Here is a 19935-nt window from a genome sequence, read left to right as displayed (position 1 = left end):
GATGAAAGTGTTTTCTATATATTGCGATAAAAAAAAAAAAGTCGTGAAACTTGTTCGAAATCGCCTACTGAATATTTGATCTCTATCACCATAGACAGGTAAAAATAAAAGACTCGTGACAATATCTTATTACGTATCAATCCAGTTTCTATATTGGTATGTGAACTTTGCTGATTTATCGGTGACGAATCGAATAGATTTTTTGAATTTTAGTGGGTGTTTAGAACGTTGGAATAAGGATGAGGACATACGTAAAGGAATTGTAATGTAGGATCGGATAGTTTTTGTTTGAAATAAAAAACACAAGTAAAATATTTTCAAATTGTTTATTTTAAATAATAATACAAAAGATAATACAAATTTTGTTATATAAATTTATTTTTACAATTTATCTTATTTCTTTTTAAATTTGTATTACTGTCAATTATACTGTTACATGTAATAATATATTATTATATTTATTATAATATATATATAAGAATATTACATTAGTATTTATATATTATTTCCTTTATTCGCCATTCGTGCATTTCGTATATCACGACTTTCGCTTATCTAGCCTTCTACGTTCCATATGTTTGCCTTTCCAAACGTGAAGACCTGGAAACAGACGAAATCCAACTTAGCCACGTTTAGTTTACACTAAAACGCTAGGTTCAATTTAAACTTAGGTTACTACTAACTCAAATCAAACTTAGCCCAGCCAAATTTGCTCTGTACACTAGATTATAATTAAAATTTGACTTAACTCAAATTTCAAAATCTAAACCCAATTTTATTCTATATATAGCATATAAATATATATATAATATATAATAAATATATATATAATATTATATAAATATATTTATATTTGTATTCTTATGTATAAGAAAAATTGACACTTGGATATCTTATATGGTGCTATTAATAACACGGAGATAAAATTGTTTATTTTTCTTTTACTAGCAAAATTTCCAACTATCATAGGGTCTAGAAAATCCAGAGTTTGCGAAATCGCGATAACGATGAACTTTGCGCAATCCCGGAAACATTCTCTAATCAAGAATATTTGTCAAGAAATCTGTCAATGGTTTTAATTAATTATCAATATCTATCATTCGTTTTCGTTCAATAACATTTTATAAATCTGGTGATGCTTACGCACTCGATTATTTTTCTTACAAATTTTCCACACTTATATATATTTAAAAAGTGAAGAAAGTGATCGAGAATCTGTGGTTCGATTCTTTTAAATGGTTCATCGAGAATATACAATCAAATCCAATAGAGATCAAGCTTCTTTAAATTCGAGTTGTAAATAATTCGAATTAATATAAATCTATTTAGAAAAAATGAATTGTAGTCTTATAAAATTTGTCAAGTTATAGATATTATAAGTTTAGGAATTTTTAATTACTTTCTTTCTAATATTTTTTTCAATTTTTTTCAATACATTACACAATTTCCTGTAAACAGGACGCAATAATATTCCTTCTGTACCATCATCATTTCTAATTGCATTTCTTATTGCTGGATTAATTATTTCATTATCACTACATGATATTAATGTTATTACTATTGGAAGCTTGTTTATTTGCATGAATCGTATGTAGACAAAACAAGGGTTGATGCAATATATGTATTTAAGTCGTCACTGAATGATTAAATTATAAATTGTTCCAAACATATGCGCGATGAATTTTTCAGTCACTATTTATTTTCATTCACGGATTAAGAGACTCTCTATAAGTGGTATGTTTCTTACAATGTTTTCAAAATATTTAGTCGAACGTGTGACGTTCCAGACCACCAGACGAACATAAACTTTTGTATCCATTCTGTTCATTCCTGTGGAACTGTTTCTTGGTCCCATTAGCACCTTACAATTTATGCATTTATTCGTAAGATGAAACGTATATTCAATTCTTATTTGCATGTTGCATGTTTCTTACGGATACGACGTTGTGAGACGAATAATCATACGCCTTTCACTATACATAGTCAGCTAAAATATATATATATTAAGTTCTATCTCGAGATTCACGTTGTATTTTACATATATAATTATTTTTACAAATTTTATATCAGTCTTTTAATTTTTAGGATTAGATATTATCTATCTAAATATGTATATATTATCTATCTAATTATATCTTTTATATTTTATAAATGTTATCTAATTATGTGAAATTAGTAATTAGATATTCACATAATATTGCATTTCGTGAAAAAAAAAATTGTGTGAAGAAGAAAATACAAAGACTAAATTATCAAAATTACAAAATCGAATCTTGGCAAGCTTTCCTTAAAATTCCAATGAAGATAAGTTTCTTGACTTTGTTCAATGTTATCACTAGAATGTGGAAATTTAATATTCGTGGCTCAAATCATCCAGTAATATGTGGGCAAGGGTTAAAATTATTCGATTCAATAACCGAAGAGAATAAAATGATTAATTTCAGCATTCGATTATTTATTAATTATATTAACATCCATACATATTCAATTTCTTAGTTTTATCATATCTTTATTAAGATTTTTATTGTTATGTAATTTGCTATATATTGTCGTATCTATAATTTTCTATTGTGTATGGAGATATAATTTCAATTAAATTATTTTTATTACTATATAAAAAATTCTCATTGACATACATACAAGTATGTATAGCTAGAAATATAAAATTAAAAAGCCTTCTCTCGTGATTCAAGGATCATAAAAGAGCGAAGTACTACTAAAAATGTTTTAGTAATAACTATAACAATGACTTGGTTAAAAATCGTTGCTGTTAAATTGAAGCAGAAAAAATTCAAGAACTGTACCAAGATAAACGTCATACGATAATTATCCTAAGATTAGCATTTCTTCTCGAGAATTCTTTATCGAGAATTTCTCGAGAAATGTTATATCTTACTTCTTGTGAAATTGCAATCGAAAAGAAATAAATTGATTAATGCTGCATTATGTTTTGCATATTGTACTTTTTAACAAACTTTATATTTTAAAACAAAAATTAATCAATTTGTTTCATTTCAACGAATTTTGAATAAATTAGATAATTAATAAATATTGAATTAAAGTTTCTTAATAAATATTAATCATAACATTATTTTTTAACTATAAATTTTGAGAATTTTTAAGAGTTCTTGTTTAAAAAATTAATGTTTGTTATTATTTTATATTTAAGTAACTGATACATGATAATATATCTCGCTATCGATTACTGATTCATTCGACAAAGTACAGTAGCAGTATTTCAATAGAACTGCATGATAGACTCGAGTTCATTTTTTCGGTATCGTAATCGGAGTATGGATTAAGATAACAATCCCGTGTACGTGGATGGACCCACGCAGACGAATAGCATCTGCCGTTTTCACGTGTTCGATCGTATTGTCTAGATTCACACACGAGGTTACGATATCGGCCAGGTGAATCACCAACTTGATTAAAATTATACCGTGTCGATAAACGACGCGTATCACCAATTTAAAACAGGTTAAGATGCATCAGGTTCTCGAAATTTTCGTTGAGATTATATTCATGTTCCCTCTATCAATAGATAGAACATTCTTTTACCATTGTCTTTGATTCCTTTGTTTTGATAGATAAAAGAATTAATTAGATTTATTATTCGTGATAATGATGAAGTGAAAGTTGAAGCTTAAAATAAACTACACATGAGAGAGAAGATTTTTCAAAATTATATATAACGTTCATAAAATCTTTGATATTTAACTAAAATAAGAAGAATCAAATTTTATATACTCTCAAAACCTTTCACTTTCCGTAAAATAATACTCATATTTCGTATTCGTTAATCGAATGGAACCCATAACGGTATAAGATTCACGCAGAATAATCGAACAGGAGGGAAATAATCCGCGTATAAATCCTAAAAATCGAGCAATCAAAAAACTCGAAATCACCGAATCCTCCATTTCCAGACATTGTGCGTGCTCATTCAAGAGTCCTCTCTTTCTCTCTTCTCTCTCTCTCTTTCTCTCTCTCTTTCTCTCTTCTGTATTTATGGAACGGTCCGTGTTCATCAGTCAGTCGGGAATAAATTATGGAATTTATTTGCGCGCGTCGATATTTGTCAGCGGAGCGAAACGAAAAACGCCGTTTAATTTATGCCCGGCGTCGTCGGTGCCTGCACGCGCGCATATCCGCGCTTCGAATTAAAATAAAGCTGCAAAGAGCTAGGGCAAAAGGGAGTGAGACAGAGAAACAGAGAGAGAGAGAGAGGGAGGGAGGGAGGGAGAGACGTATACGTATATACGAGATGTACATATGTAAAAGAGAGGACGTGGGTTTAAATCGAGTTAATTCGCGGGCGGTGATCAATTTTTCAGGAACGATTATTCCACGCGAAACTCGGCCAAACGAAGAACAGGAATGATAAAATAGATATCGTATATTAATGGCTGGTATGTTGGAAATTGTAAGGGTCGACGACACCGGTGTGCACTGTTGATCGATACTTGTCAAAGGGGTGAATTGTCTTACGGTTCGAAAGTGAAAGTCGCGACGCTGTGCAGGTCGATAAACGGTGTAACGAGCGGGAAAAGAAGGGAACCGTTTCGTTTTAATGCGGTGGAGTTGCTATTATCTTTCGTGAGTGTGCTGTCCGTGTTAATGGGAATGGAGTTAATAAGCGGTAAGCTAAGATTTTTGGTCGATTTTGGATTTTAATGAATGATGGTAAGCAGAAAAGAAAGGAATCGTATCATTTTTTCTTTCTTTTTTAAGCGCAACACGTTGATAATAATATTAACAAGATTTTTTTTTTTTAATGTTGAATTTTTATCATTCTTATTCTTATTATGATATTAATTATTATTTCATGAGTTAAAAAATTACAATTTTATATATCGGAGTTCAATGTCTTTTGATTTGATTTTAAATTTTGATTGTCATTGTACTAATAATAATTTTGAAAAATATTCTGATAAAATTTATATTATTTCAAATTTATATGTATATATATCAGAGTTCAATGACTCTTGCTCTTGATTATGAATCTTATTCGTTGTATTAATAATTTCTCCATTCTATTACAATTTATATTTTAATATACAATAAAATTTATTGTTTGTCATTATCTGTATATACACATATATACAGACATATGTTTATATCTATACGATTAAGAGAATTACTAATGATTTCCTCAATTATCATGATAATTATCAAATTATTTTGACCATTTGTGAATCATTTATATAAAATGATCACCTGTTCGGTATCGATAATATATATCACGCAATGGTGTAAGGCCTAAAAATGAAACGATAAAGTATTATTTTTCCTTTTATTTGATTACCGAGATTTGGTGTTAGATTTGATAGAGAAATCGAAGGTTGCTTTCAAGTCAAACACGAAAGATTTGTTCTCGTGTCGAGTATACGTGTTTTATCAGTGTCGAGGATTATTGAGCAACTCAAGGCAAATGAGAGCAGACAAAAATGAGACGTGCAAGAATGTTTAGAATTACATTGATAGACAAATGTGTGTTTGATATCGTAATAGGTCACAGTTCTGAAAGGGTGTTGTGATAAATCGTGGGAGACGATGATATAAGTGGTTTAAACTTTAAAAAATGAAATGATGATCGCATAAATTGTCAATATAATCTAAAAATTACAAAACACTTTTGACTCAATTTTCGCAATAATATTGTAAATAATTTTGTAATAAATTCGCTAATGTTTGATCAAAAAAAAAAAAAATTACGATTATTTTAAAACGAATTTCAATGATCATTGTAGCGTGACATTTAATATTTCTGAATTTTTGATCAAATTGATCATCCAAGTAAATTGGTGAAAATAATTGAAATTCGGGCCATTGAAAACCAGAGGATCCAGGTATTCTGAAATTGAACTAAATATCCAGTGAATTCTCTTCTCATTAATCATTTCTTCGATTCCTGATGTTTACCACCAAAATTTGATATTTGATTTAGTTTCCAAACACGAGTTCTAATTATTCGGAATAGTAAAATTGCATATAGTGTAACTTGTTATGATCGAATATAGTAGTTTAGCACACGATTAATGATCATTTTTGCTGAAATATTATCGGGAGAATTGAATTCCCTTCTCTATGTGTATTAAAGTAATATTAAATAACATTGAAAAAGTTATAAATGCAATAATATTTTAAAACTCATAATAACACGTGGAATTCGTACAGATTTAATAAATAAAAGTAGAAAAAAATTGATAAATTTTACTAACGAGAAGATTTTTTCCATTTTACTTTTTACAAATTCCATTTGCCAAGATAAATAAATCCATAAGAAATTTTAGATATCTTAACGCCTTTCTTTCGTATACATAAAGATAGAAAAAACAAAACTGTTTTTCATTTTTTTGAAAAGAATAAAAAAGATTAATGATCATTTCTCAAATATTGCTATTGAACACATTAAAATTGATTACTTATTAAAGAGACTTTGTACATTCAGAAATACTTTATTGTAAATATTTTATTGGCAATAATATTCATAATAAATTCTCGAATCATATTTGCATACTATCTTCATCAGTCATATTTGCATAAATTTTACTTTCAGTATCTATAACTATTATCAATTCTCTTGCACAACTATAATTATTATAGAAAAAAAGCAATAAATTTCAATATATCTCAATTAAAATTTAAAACATTATCATATTATGCGTAACTATAATTAATAAAAAGAAAGTTCCAAAATCTTCTGAATTATATGTACTGTTCTCTACGTCTCTTCAACTTCTTTTTGGATAATCCTTATTTATCCCTATCGTATCTCGCAGACAACGATCTTTCTATATTCATCGAAAGTGGAAAAATTTCTGATCGTTCTTATTTCCTCGATCGCGTGCATACATTCATGGCCTTATCATCGCCACTTTCGACGGTTCGTTGCTTCTTATCGTTGTCGATCGATAATATCCGCGGTCTTTGGGCGTTACAATGCGCGCGAATTATCGTGGGTTCCTCTAATCTCGAAAATCCTCGCCGCGATACCGGTTTTATCAAAACCGACCGGTCGGTCAACCAACCAGGGGGACCGAGGGGGCACGAGGGACGCAGACGCCCATCGGATTAAAATTTACAGCGTAGATATCGGCGCATAAACGTCCTCTCTGCCGGAATATTCGCCACCTTTGCCAAAGTCGTTACACCGGGCCCACGAGCTTATAAAAGATTTTACGAGATTTCGTGCGGAGGATTCCAGCCAACTCTCTTTTTCTCTCTTTCTTTGGGCCAACTATTTTTAACTTTTTTTCATCCGACGGCAGGTATTAATTAATTAATTAAAATTCTATGATAAACTGAAGAGTATTTTATATTTCTTTATCGAAAATATATTATATTTCTTTTTCCATTTCCTTTCTTTCAAAATCGAATCGATCCGCGAAGAAATTTTGGAAAAGAATCTTTCTGTGTTCTTCTTATTTCTTTATATTTTTTGATAAAAGAATAGATAATTTTCTATACTATACGATGATTATTTCACATTGACTCGTATTGAAAAAAATCTTACGGACTCGTCACGATAAATCCGCTCCTCCAGACCAAAAGAGGCGGTGGAAAAAAAAAAAGAGTAACCACATTTCGCGAACTTTTGAAATCGATAGTCTGGACGATCGAAGGTGAAAAAGAAGGAAGAATATCGCATGAATACTAATCCAGGGATCCACGAAAATACCTGAGCTACGCGTGGTTTTCGATACGCGTGTTCGGTTCCACGACACGGCCACTCTCTCTCCTCTTTATTTTTCACCCTTTCTCTTTTTACTCCTCTCCTAACGACATTCGAAATAATCTGCTGCGCGAAATGGACATGGGCCGATATTGGTCCCCGGGGTGTACTGGAGCTGGCAGACGACACCCGATCGAGGTGGACAGGAGAGTGAGAGAGAAAAAAAAGATAAAATAAAATAAAATAAGGGCGAAACGAGTGTCGATATCCCTGCGTGTAGCCGGTCCAGGACACGATCAGGATGGCTGGCGGCTACCTCGTGGCAATCGACGCTGCTCCTGACAGGAGAGAGTCACGTTTTCGAGTTCACGTTTCACTTTGCTCCTGCGTGCACGTTTGCTGGTGACATCGATCAAACTGGTGTACGATACCTGTGCGCTACTCGATCGAGACTTTTCAAGAAGGAACGTGGCGGGGATGTAATCGATGATCCCACCGTGCGATCAAGGCGATCGTTGATGAATTTTTAGTTAGTCGATTCTCGAATTTTGTTGAGGAGAGATTAAGAATTTTTGAGATATATTTTAACTCGAGCGATAAGGAATTTGTTGAGCTCGAATTAATTTCTTATAGCGGATTATTGTTCGATTTTATTTTTGTTTATTAAGATATTATAATATTTTTTAAATTATCTACTTCTAGTAATTATTATCTTATATTATCTATTAATTAAAGAAAATGAAATATATATAAAGATTTATATTGCTTATTAAATATTATTATTGAATAATTAATATTTTATTTTCTATATTTCATATATTTTTGTATATTAAAACTTTTTGCAAAATCGATTAAATTAAACTTAGATTTAATTTAGAACTCAAAATTGTGAATATCAAATATCATTGTACGAATAAATTATCTTGAGATATCAAGTTCATTAAAGAGAACATTATATGGTCTCGCGTAGACTTAGATTTATTAAATCTTTCAGTGACAAATTGCTGTTGTTGATATCTACTATTAGATTCGGATACCCGCCCACGCAAATGATATCATTTTCAGGTATTCCGAATAATAAAAGTCGAAACACAACAAAGCGTGTAGGCAGCAGAAAAGAAAAGTTTTTTGACGAGCTTGATAGCTTAACTTTGTTTGACAAATTGTCTGTCAAATTTTATTAAAACAAAAAACGATTCTCCGCTAATTTTAATCTTCTCAGGGACAAATTTTTTTCTTACCTCTTTTAGATATTACAACCATTTAAAATTAGAGTATCATTTCATTGCATTACTTACTACCTCTGCCTCTTAATATTGAATTACGTATATACATAAAATTTTCTTAAACGTTTCTGAAAAAACATCTCGTAACATTCTTTGGCGAACGAATTCTTCGGAAAAGCGTTTATGTGAACGCGATCTCCCATTCGACAAAAGTATCTCGCGACATTTTCATGGACAGGCACGGTGCTATCGAGCGTACCTCGACAATCGTCTTGTAGAAGTCTCGTAGCCCGCGATACCCTCAAAAACGACGCGTATATACCGGTTCCAGGGAGCGTGATTGGAAGTACCTATGGCGCAGCCGGCACAACCCCATCCCCGCGATAAGGTAGCGCGATGTCTCTCGCGGAGGGCAAATAAAAGGGGGCGAGTGTAATCGAAAGAGAAGAAAAGGGCAAGGGTGGAAAAAAAGAGAGACAGAGAGAGAGAGAGAGAGAAAGAGAAGGAGGGGGGAAGGGAGCACACGGACAGAGTTATCGCGTTCCGTCTGGGCCACGTCGCGGCGAAGTCGATTTGTAAGGGGAAGAGGGTGAGGGAAGGGCGAACGTGGTGTATAGGGTGAGGGAGGTGGATGGAGAGAACTCGAAGAAAAAGTAAAACGAGTAAAGGAAGAGGAACGAGACGAAGTGGTGGACGAAGGAGAGCGTGGAATAAAGAGGCAGGGAGAGAGAGGGTTAAAAGACGAAAGGCGAAGAGGAGGAAGAAGAACAAGCAGAAGCTGTCGGCGGAGGTGGAGGTTGCTCTGCACCGGTCGGTGCAGCGTCTCGACGAGGAACAGGACCGGCGAAGAAGGTGAGGATACACGGAGGGCAGACGGGGCGAAGGAGGAGAAGAAGAGGAAGAAGGATCGTCGAAGAGAAGGAAGGGAGGGGGGGGAGAGAGGGAGGGGACCGGAGGACTCGTAGCAGCGACCCTGAGATATGATAGCCGGTTATCATACCCTCCCCACTATCTCGTTTTGCTGCCTTCCCTGCCACCCCCCCCCTTCCTTCCCATGCTTTTGCTCGTACCCGTATCCACCCCACCTTCTCTCCGTACGAATCCCTCCAGCCCAGCACAACGTCGTCTTTCGCCTCTCTCCGCCGACCCTCGTTCGGCCCCAACAACCTCCTGTCTAGACGGCGCGTACACAGACGCGGCCAACTTCGCACACAGACGTACGCTCGCGCGCGCAACTGTCTCGTGCGACTCTCCTTCTCTGTCTGTACGTACAGTCCTCTCTCTTTCACACCACACCGATCTCTCTTACTCACGCTCGGCCTTTTTCTCCTTCCACGGTGTCTGTCTCTTTCTCACTTTTTCTCACCGGCGTGTATTAAGCCGCGTCCACACGCACGGGCCAGACACGCGCGCTCCGCTCGGTTCACTCGGCGAGCGATAAAGCCACCGCCGCCATCGTCGCCGTCGCGGTCGTCACAGGCGACGTCGTCGGTGCATCTATACCGATGAGACTGTGCGCTATCGCTACACGCGGTTTGATATGGTATGTACACGCAGTCTGATATGGGGAACAAAAAGATAGAGAGAGAGAGAGAGAGAGAGAGAGAGAGAGAGAGAGAGAGAAAGAGACTCGTGGTGGTATACGGTATGCGCGATGAGCGAATCATCGTCCGAGGCTCGCGGTTGTTTTGATCGCGCGACTCTGCCTCTCGGTAAACAGACGAGAGGCAGCGAAAGGGAAAGTTTAACCGTGCCACGAAAATGTTCGAGCTACTGGTCCCGGCTCGCGTTTAGCCGCGCGGAACAGTTACAGTCGATGCGAAACAAACGAAGAGAAAAGTTTGCCTGGATCGTTATAAAGTGCATGTACAGGTATAGCATCACGCTCGAACCTCGAAGAGGAGTAGCCCTTAGTTGCTATCTGGAAAGTTATGGCCGAAAGCTGGAAAAGTTAATTACGTAATTGTGTTACGTCTTAGATGTAGCTTGTACGGATGATGCTTTTCGTCGGATCCTCGTCTGGAAGCAACGCACAAGTATCGAAATACTTTTACCTCGAAAACCGGAATTTAATATAAGAGACCGGGGATCGTTAAGAAGAGCCATGGGAGCGTTAGTCGCGTCGCCTAATGGAAAAGTTTGGTCTCGGTCGGCGAAATGGACCGTGTGTTGGCTTCGGTGGAAATAAAACTGCACCACAGACTCCCTATGTCACGTGTGTGCTTGCCTTTCTCCGGTGACGTTACGTCCACCCGATGACCGAGCACACGCACGGTCCGCCGCTCGTCAAAACACGGATCCCAGTCAGTCAAAACGACATTAGAGACGGCAGACGGTTCGTCGTGGCACGACCTTGGCCGAGGTAAGGTCAGGCGTCGAAGTTCCTTAAGGCGCGTCTATACTACCGACGACGACGTCGCGAACGAGAGCCCGTATACCCGAACAGCTCTTGCGAGACTGTCTCTTCTTGCCTATTTCCTATCTCTGTCTGCTTGCACAGTGTCTCGTTCCTTGTCTCTCTCCGTCTGTATCTGTCTATCCATATCTCTACCTCCTATCTTCTTTCTCTCTTCCTCTTACTCTTACTCTTGCTCGCTCCGACTGTGCGCGGGTGTGAGAATTCGTCTGTGAGACTTTGGTCTCTTGGTGTTAGGCTACGGCGCAGTAGTGGGGGTTAGCAGCGTCTGGTAGTGCCGTGGAAAGAAGTCGTGTATGCGTAACCGTCTGTGCAACGTGTATCGTGCTGATGTCGTTGTGTTGATACTTGCATGCTTATTCGTGATATAAAATAGCTTCGACGATGAGCCTTTCTTCAGAAAGAATCCTTTGAGACTAGATTTAGATTGATCGAAGAAGTTGTACACCAGTGCATTCAAAGAAGAATCGTGATGAATATGACATTCGATGAATATTACGATACGATACGAAAATCGAACGTGGCGCATGCGCGTTCAGTCTTTGCATCGAGCGCGATCAGTAGTCGCTTGGCGAAGCTTAATTGACAATGGCGATTATCCGATTCCGAGACTGGATCTCAGACGACAACGATTCGACGATTCTTCTTTTATCGCTACCATTCTTAGTGTGCTTAATTGAAAACTATTCTCTAAACGGCGGACTCGTGTATGTGTATACACTATTGATGCCCACTATCGCATCGACCAAGTAATATCGATCGTGCCGTGCGACCTGACGGTCGATGCCAGTGCGGTTGAAGTATCAACCTGTTATAATTTCAAGGGTAATTTCACCCTCTACAGGGTAGAGTAGCGCACTCGAATTAATGGAACCGGCTGGAGCACCGTCGACGAGAATAATTCGCGCGAGTGAATATACGTAACTGCATGCACGCACGCGTGCGTGCGCGCTCGATGCTTGCTCGCTCGCACGTTCATTTCTCTCTCTTTGCCGGATACATGTAGTCCTGCTTCTTTCTTTCGGAGATTTCGACACTCGAAATTCCGGAGTTTTGCCTTCCGTACTGCCGGCGAAAGGTAATTACTTTCCGCGCCACGATACCGTGACCGTGTGTGTGCGCGCGCGCGTGTTTCATCGTTGGTGAAAATTTTATGACTCTCCGGAATAAATTTCTCGTTCAGGAAACGACTAAAAATGTATGATATGGAGATAACATATGATAAAAAAATAAACGTTTTCCTATATTCGGCCTCTTTTACTGTGATCGCTCATAATCCGATACTTAAAATATATATATATATATATATATATATATATATATATATATATATATATATATATATATATATATAAAACTCTCTCGAAATTCACCTGCTCTCGAGTCTTTATTAATTAAGTTCGAGCGATCACGCGCGATTAATTGAACGCTTCCTGACTACGACACGAAACCGCGCCGCCGTGTCACCGTGTCGAGTCCTTGTCGCCGGCTTCCCTCCTACCAGGATAGCAGCGTGCCGTCCTGTCGCGAGGATATCATCGTCGACACTACCACGCGGATGATTTTTGCGTTCTATTCCGATATATACTGGCTTAACCGGCTGCTGGCCCAGACCATGCGTGTATTGCCCGTCTATGTGCGTGTCTCATATGCAGTCGTCTACGTCGATATGCTCGCGCTATTGCACGCAGGACACCCGCTGCACGAGTGCGCACAGACATGTCGGTGACTCGTGTGCGTACGCGCACCGACGTCTGCCAGTGCATCAGAAAGAAAACGATAGATCGTGAGTCTCTTTGCAAGGGGAAGGGTGATGGAAGGGATAGAGGAGAAGGTAAATGCGACCGCTGCGCGGACAGTGAATAGTGGGGGGGCAGTGGAAAGGGTCGACGCGACAATTGGAGGGGGACATGCTCAGCGTCGACGGTGCTGCGGCCTGACAGCCACTGGACGAATTCAGTCTGCCGCTGGACTTGGAACGTGTTGGATGTAGTCGAACCTCTTGTCCAGGGTTTTTCATCGCGGAGCAGGTTCCGCTTTCTAGTTTATCGTTCGGTACGGTGTGTAAAGACGAGATTCAATCGCTAGGACGATTCTTCGTTTGACGGCACATCGGGAAATAATAAAGTTCCTTGATAGTGCATAAATTTTCTTTCTCGTTGTACAGGACGAACACAAACGGTGATTCGTCCTCGTTCGTTAATTCAGATCGACGCGAGACTGTGTTATCGAAAAAACATCACAGCTTTCGTAACCACGCCATTGACATTTCTAGCCAGCCATTGCGACGGGAATTCTGCCAATAGAGTGCGTCTTTTTCTAATACTGTGTCCTGTCCCTATGTGTTTCGTGAACGAGTGATTTCTCAATTAGAGGTTAGAAAAGTGGCGACAAGCGGGCTGCCAGCTACGCATCGATAATTGAGAAGGAAATCTATAAAGATAGATAGAAGACGAGTGACAATTCCTGAAACCTGTGTCGATACGATACGAAAAGATACTATTTCGAAAGAGAAGAATAGTGTGCAGCGAGAAATCCACGAGTGAGAAACAAGTCTTATGTTCGAAAGTCAAGGTCGTGCCTGTCAAAAGACACGCGTGTACCGGTGCATTAACGTCTCGCCTTGTGAGTGACGCGAGGATTCCTTTTCACCCGGTTCTGGCTCGAGAAACGTGTGTGTCTCCTTCGCAGAAGTCTCCAGGAATTCTTTGCCTTTTTCTTCGCGTGACCGTACCGCGCGAACTTGTATATACGCTATATAGACACCAGGGACACAAACACAATAATACATAAGCATTTACGAGCGGCCAACGGCGTTCGTACGAGTGTTCTGTAAATATCGGTAGGACGCGGAAAAAAAAAGGAGCACCACGCTATCGGAGAAGAACGACACGTGTGGCCATTAGAGCACTCGTTAAACAACCGTACAGCCTGTGGTCAAGTGGCATCGAGGAAGTGTGAGGTACAACGGATCGAATTAAGCAGAAACCAGGTCGTTTCCTCTTAACGGGAATCGGGGATCGATCGTCGTCGACGTAAACGTATTGAAAACGCATTCATCTATCCTCGCTGCCATGACAGTTTGATATCTGCGCACATAGTTTCAACATTTTTTTCTGCCGCTTCGAACGCTCGAGGCGTCACGCGAACGAAATTCAAGATAGGAGAGTTTGTATACAAATAATTTTGTAACGAATTATCTGTCGAATATCAACAAACAAGAAGAGAAAAAAGTGAACTACAGTGTCGAGAAATTCGAGGAACGAGCAGATTTGACGAAATAGGAACGGGACGCGAGAGTCGGGAGTGTTTATATGCCAGCTTGACAGCTGACGGCCAGTGGTTTCCAGCACGTCGACAACCTGGCGGCACGGTTCAAATGAAGCTGAGGCGTCGCTGCATGCAGACGCTCGGCGTCTCCGTGAAACAGTTGAGGAGAAAGCTGCTTGAACTGGGCGCACGAATCCTTCACGTTCAGGGTTCGAAACCACGCGACATGGCCCTAGTGGTATGTTAATTAAATCAATTTCATCTTTATTCAAGTATTTTCTTTGATAGATATTTCTATATATATATATTTTTCTGAAATATTTTATATAATATGATAGGTATAATTCATCACATATATTAAAAGAGATTCGTTAAAGATTTAGTTCCTTTGATGGCGCTGCAATTTTCAGCGAATTATTTTGATCGATAAAGTGTCCCTCTATTATTGGATTGCTGAACTTTTTTCCTATTTGTATTTTTATGTCGAAATTATAGTTGGAATATCCGTATGGCAAATATTTAACAAATATATTCGTAACAAATTCGATTTATTATTTAATCGATCTTTTTTTATAGACAATATTTAAAAATTTAAGTGATGTCAATTAAAATCACTTCTTTTTATTCAATCACTATCGAGTTTTTAGATCAAGAAATGTACGTATAAAATAATTATTCTTCAAGAATCCAATTTCTATTTAAATTATTAAAAGAAATTATATACCACATTTTTATAATTTCTTTTAAAATGTTATTATTATGACACGGGCATTATTTTTAATAATCGCTTATATTCAAATATGCAGTAATTTTTTATTTTTTTTATATAAGAGTTCGCAAACTCATTTTTTTTTATTAATTTATTATTATTGTATTTATTTAAAAATAAGTTGAATAAATACAAAGAGGAAGGAAAATGAAGAGTTGATAACGATTAAAAAATTTTTATTCAACTTTATTTTTAAATAAATCAATCAAGATTGATAATAATTAACAATAACAATTAATAATTAAATATTTTATAAAATTTCAATCATTAGTTAATTTCCAATTTCAATCAAAATTCTTTCCAATAGTTTCCAATATATTTTTTGTTTTTTATTTTAACTTAAATCGACGATGTCTAATCGATTTATTCGAATTTTAAATCGAACATAGATGCGCTTCCAATTAAATCCCCGAATAGGGAATAAACAAAATTTTATCTATCGATTTTCACCCTCGTTTCACACCTGAATAGAAGTTGAATCGACGCAGTGATGTTAAGTCAAACATCGAGGTCCCCGTGAAAATCTATTAGCGACGTGTCAGGTATATAATCGGTACGTCGATAACTTGGCTAATTAGGCGCAAGTGTAAACGCGACGTGAGCGGATGTTGGCCGGAAAATGGGGCAAACCTGATATCCGGCCAGACGTCGATTTTTAATCGTTTAATCGCGCTGCCCACGTGTTACCTCTTGTCTCTGTTTCACGCTTATCTGCGGTTTCCGTCTACCGTCCACGCAATCGGCTCGTTACAGCTCGCGGCAACAATAATTCGATAAGATAGATCCCCGCGTATAATTGATCTATTAATAATTTCTCCGAGCTCTGTTTGACGCATGACAAATGTCGATCTATGTTTTATCATCGAGAAGTTTGTCGCGTCTGTTTTTTTTTTTTTCGAAATTGTATGAATAATTTTTCGTCGGATGTAAGATTATTTTTCAAAGATGATGAATTAATTATTAAGTTCGTTGTTGATAATTAAATGTATATATAATAAGACTTTTGATATTTCTTAGAGAGTATTTTCGTTGTTTCTCAAAATCGTATCGTTGTACTATGCATTTATCACATTTTTTTATAATCTTAGCTTGCTTATAGGGATCGTAAAATTCCAAAAATTATTTAAATATTACCACTTTTTTAAATTTTAACTCCGAGTTTAATTTTATTTATTAGTCATAAATTAAGAAACTTAAAATCTACGCTTCTTCAATTCTTCTTCATTATTATTTTTGCCTAATTTATTCGAAGAATAAGATTCTTGTATAAATTATCAAAATTCCTTAAAGCATTATCAAATATCAGAAAGCTATTTTATCAAACAAACACCTCCTCCAAAATTAATCGTTACAAAAGAAATATTTTCCATAACAATCAAAAAAGAAAAAAAAAAGAATAAAAGAAACGCAAACAAGTTTTCACTATCTCGTAATTCATATCGTTATACGCTCGTTTTTTTTTTTAGAATCAGGTTCTAAGCTTCTCCCCAAATCATTGACCAAATCGTGGCTCCATCGTTTGCATAATCAAGAATTCCACCCTCTCGAGAGTGCGAAAGTCGACGATACACATTGGATAGAAGAAAAATAGGAAAAACGATCGTGTGGCCGCTCTCGGTCTCGCCGTGTGGAATCGAGACGGAACGATCGATAGGAGCGAGAACGAGAGAGAGAGAGGCCGTTACACCGTCTGCTTCGTGTTTCTTCCGTCTGGCCCAGAATGCGAGTCGGGCTTTCACTGCAGTTTTCTCGTCTGGGTCGACGCTCCTTCTCCCTCGCTCCCATTACGATTCCCCTTTCTCTCTTTATCCGTCCGTCTGTCTCTCTATCTCGTTCTGTCTCGTTACCTTCTCTCCCTCGCATCACCACTTCTCTCTCTCTCTTTCTTTCTGTCTGTCTGTCTGTGCGTCCGTCTGTCTCTCGCCCTTTTCTGTCGGTCGATACCTTCCCGTCGCACTTTTAAATGTCATCAGCCCGATCGTGAGGTCGGCCTCGACATCTCCTTATACAGGGTGTGCCTAAAATGCCTGACCTCGGCTCGTGTCCCATTAACCGGGAAAAAGAGCTGTCGCGTAAAAATACGTAGGTGTTATTGGGGTATATATCTCTTGAAACGAGTTTCTGTTTTGAAATTACTCGTTTTACGGGAAAATCTTATAGATATCTTCCTTCTATTTGGAAGATCGATGTAAATTTTCTCATCGAGTATTTCTGCGATTAATATTTAATAATCATCGTCAAATTTTGATCAATCTTTTAGAAGATCGATTTGAGGATCGAATACTTTCGGGATTAATTAATATTTAATTAGTATTTTTTCTTGCTTCTTTCATGGAAAAATTGATTTTGATCAATCTTTTCTTCACTTGGGAAGATAAGATAAATGTTGGGATCGACTATTTTCGGGGATAGTTAGTTAGATTATTTTCAGAGATAGGAATGATACTGATTCCTCGGAGGACCATTCGTAGATCGAAGATCGGTTTTCGATGAGAACAGGTTTAAATGAGATGGTTGAACATAAAGTGTTATAGGACTGGGTCGTTTGGAGGAAATAGTTTCTTTAATTTAAAAGGTTGATAATTGGCCGAGGGATGCATCGAGAATTTTTTTCTCTGGTTCTTTTGTCTCTTCTTTGATTATTTCGAATATTTTGGATCACCATTTGTACAAGATTCACGAAATGAGAATCTATCGAAAACGTTTCGTTAAAATTCGAACGTTAACCTACTTGGCCCCTTTCTGTCTTCATCGATTTTCCAGATGCCCGCGGTTATTTTTCAGTTCAATCAACCGTCGCTGCGCTGGAGCCTCTTTCTCTCGATTTTTATTTCTCTCTTCTTTTTTTCTAGATCTTTCTCCACCATGGTTTAATATCTCTTTTTTTTTTTTTTACACTTTTTTTGCATCAGAAAGAACAGGATTGATTCGAATCTATTCTTCACGATTCGAACATGTCATGTTTTTTGCTGCTGACTAGATATTAAGTCTTTGATCTTCGATATTTTCAGATGTTCTTGTATAAATTTTCTATGAGGATTGTTTTGTATTAGTATAGCAATTTCTTCTTTTGCGATTTTTGGATAAAAATAATTGAGACATGCACTTTCGTGTGCACTTTAAAGCTAGAGTACTTTTGATTTGTAATATGTTTTTCTTTCAATACACATATATTGATGATTAGTTTCAAAGCAGTGTTATATTTATATTTAATTATTTTTCTATTTCAATAAAAGAATTAATTTTATCAGAACATCGAATCTGTTTAATAATTAGGAAAGTAGAAGATAAATGAAAGTTCTATATTGAAACATTATAAATCAAATACTAATTCTTTATTAAATGATAATTATATAGAGATTAATTAAAAAAAATTGTTTTAACTTGTTGAGTAAGAGTTTTATAAATAAAATGTTTGAATCATGTGTATACATATAAATTAAGGGTAAAATTTCTGCGTCCTTAATTAGCATTTTACGACTGTCGGCTGAACGGCTTTTTTACGATTCCGTGACAAATCGTAAACAGCAGCGAGCTTTCTCACACGCGTTCCTCGTTCTACCATGCTCTTGGGAACGCTAAAGACAAAAATGAGAACAGCGTCATAGTTCATTTACCAAATTAATACAAGAACACGTGCCTTTCCCTCGTTAGTGGCTCCATAAAACTCTCAAACTCTTTCTATGTACAATGTATACTTGTGCCAACTAACATTTTTCTCATTATATCCTCCTATAGCGCAAAAATCATCTGCTCGAACTTTCAAATACCATCTCCTCGAACCATCTCACATGATATTTCCCACAGTGCATCCAACCTCTTACCAAGCACACCCATAATTCATAGTTCACCTGAAAGATCCTAACCACACCCTTCACCTTTCGATATTCAATCAAACCGATATTCAATTCACGATATTCAATCTCTTCTTCTTTTTTGCGCTCCAAAAAAGGAGAGTTCATATTAAAAGTCAAAGCAGAAATCCAAACCAAGTGCACAAGCTTGATGAACAGTCTCTTTGAATCGTACCACAGCATCCAATTTCTTTTATTAATTCCATAGTTCATCCGGAAGATCTAGCCACACCTTTCGATAATCAATCTTTGCTTGCTTCTTCTTCTTCTTCTTTTATTTCCAAAGAAGGAAGAACCTATCTGAAACAACATACGATATATCTATTTCATTTTTTAATCAATTAATATCTTCTTTCTTAATACTAAGTCAAAGGAATAATTTTATAGAAAGTTTTCTTCAATTTCCTAAAAATAGATTTCCATTTTAAGCAAGAGCCTCCATTAACCATAATTCGTTTAATTTCGTTTAATTCGATCGAAGTAGGGATCAAAATTGAATTCACATACAATAGAAGCGAAATCTTGAACCGCACTTGAATATGTTAATTTATATAATATCACGGATCTAACGGTTTATCTAATTTAGGTTCATTAGTATCGAAAGCACGCCCGGGTTCGTTAATATACGCGGTTGCACGCGCTTCCCCTCGCGTGCGGGTGCCCCCTAACCATCAAACAAGACCGTTTTTCCGCGGCGAAATTAAGGTCACCCTGCTCGTTTT

The 19935-nt window shown here is 36.8% G+C and overlaps 1 protein-coding gene and 1 long non-coding RNA gene across 3 annotated transcripts in view; one reads left to right on the top strand and one right to left on the bottom strand.

Annotated features, from left to right (window-relative positions):
• Positions 1 to 421: 421 nt before the first annotated feature.
• Positions 422 to 12605, bottom strand: LOC107965086. 2 transcript variants are annotated; one of them, XR_001704562.2, is made up of 3 exons: positions 10959 to 12605; positions 9990 to 10846; positions 422 to 600 (listed from the first exon to the last, which is right to left on the bottom strand). It is a non-coding gene; the product is annotated as an uncharacterized LOC107965086 (long non-coding RNA). The 2 variants fall into 2 exon arrangements; XR_001704561.2 differs by having other exon boundaries at positions 10218 to 10846.
• A 155-nt stretch (positions 12606 to 12760) lies between these two features.
• The window catches only part of LOC100578068 (lateral signaling target protein 2 homolog), a 44536-nt gene continuing 37361 nt past the window's right edge, over positions 12761 to 19935 (top strand). Inside the window, exon 1 of the mRNA XM_003249567.4 lies at positions 12761 to 14828. Within this exon, the coding sequence (XP_003249615.1) occupies positions 14700 to 14828 (129 nt within the window). The 5' untranslated portion in view covers positions 12761 to 14699. The remainder of the gene's footprint in view (positions 14829 to 19935) is intronic.

This window comes from Apis mellifera, linkage group LG10, assembly GCF_003254395.2.
Source record: "Apis mellifera strain DH4 linkage group LG10, Amel_HAv3.1, whole genome shotgun sequence".
Taxonomy (NCBI): Eukaryota; Metazoa; Arthropoda; class Insecta; order Hymenoptera; family Apidae; genus Apis; species Apis mellifera.
Note: the sequence above shows the minus strand (reverse complement) of the source record. Positions and strands in the feature narration are given on the sequence as shown.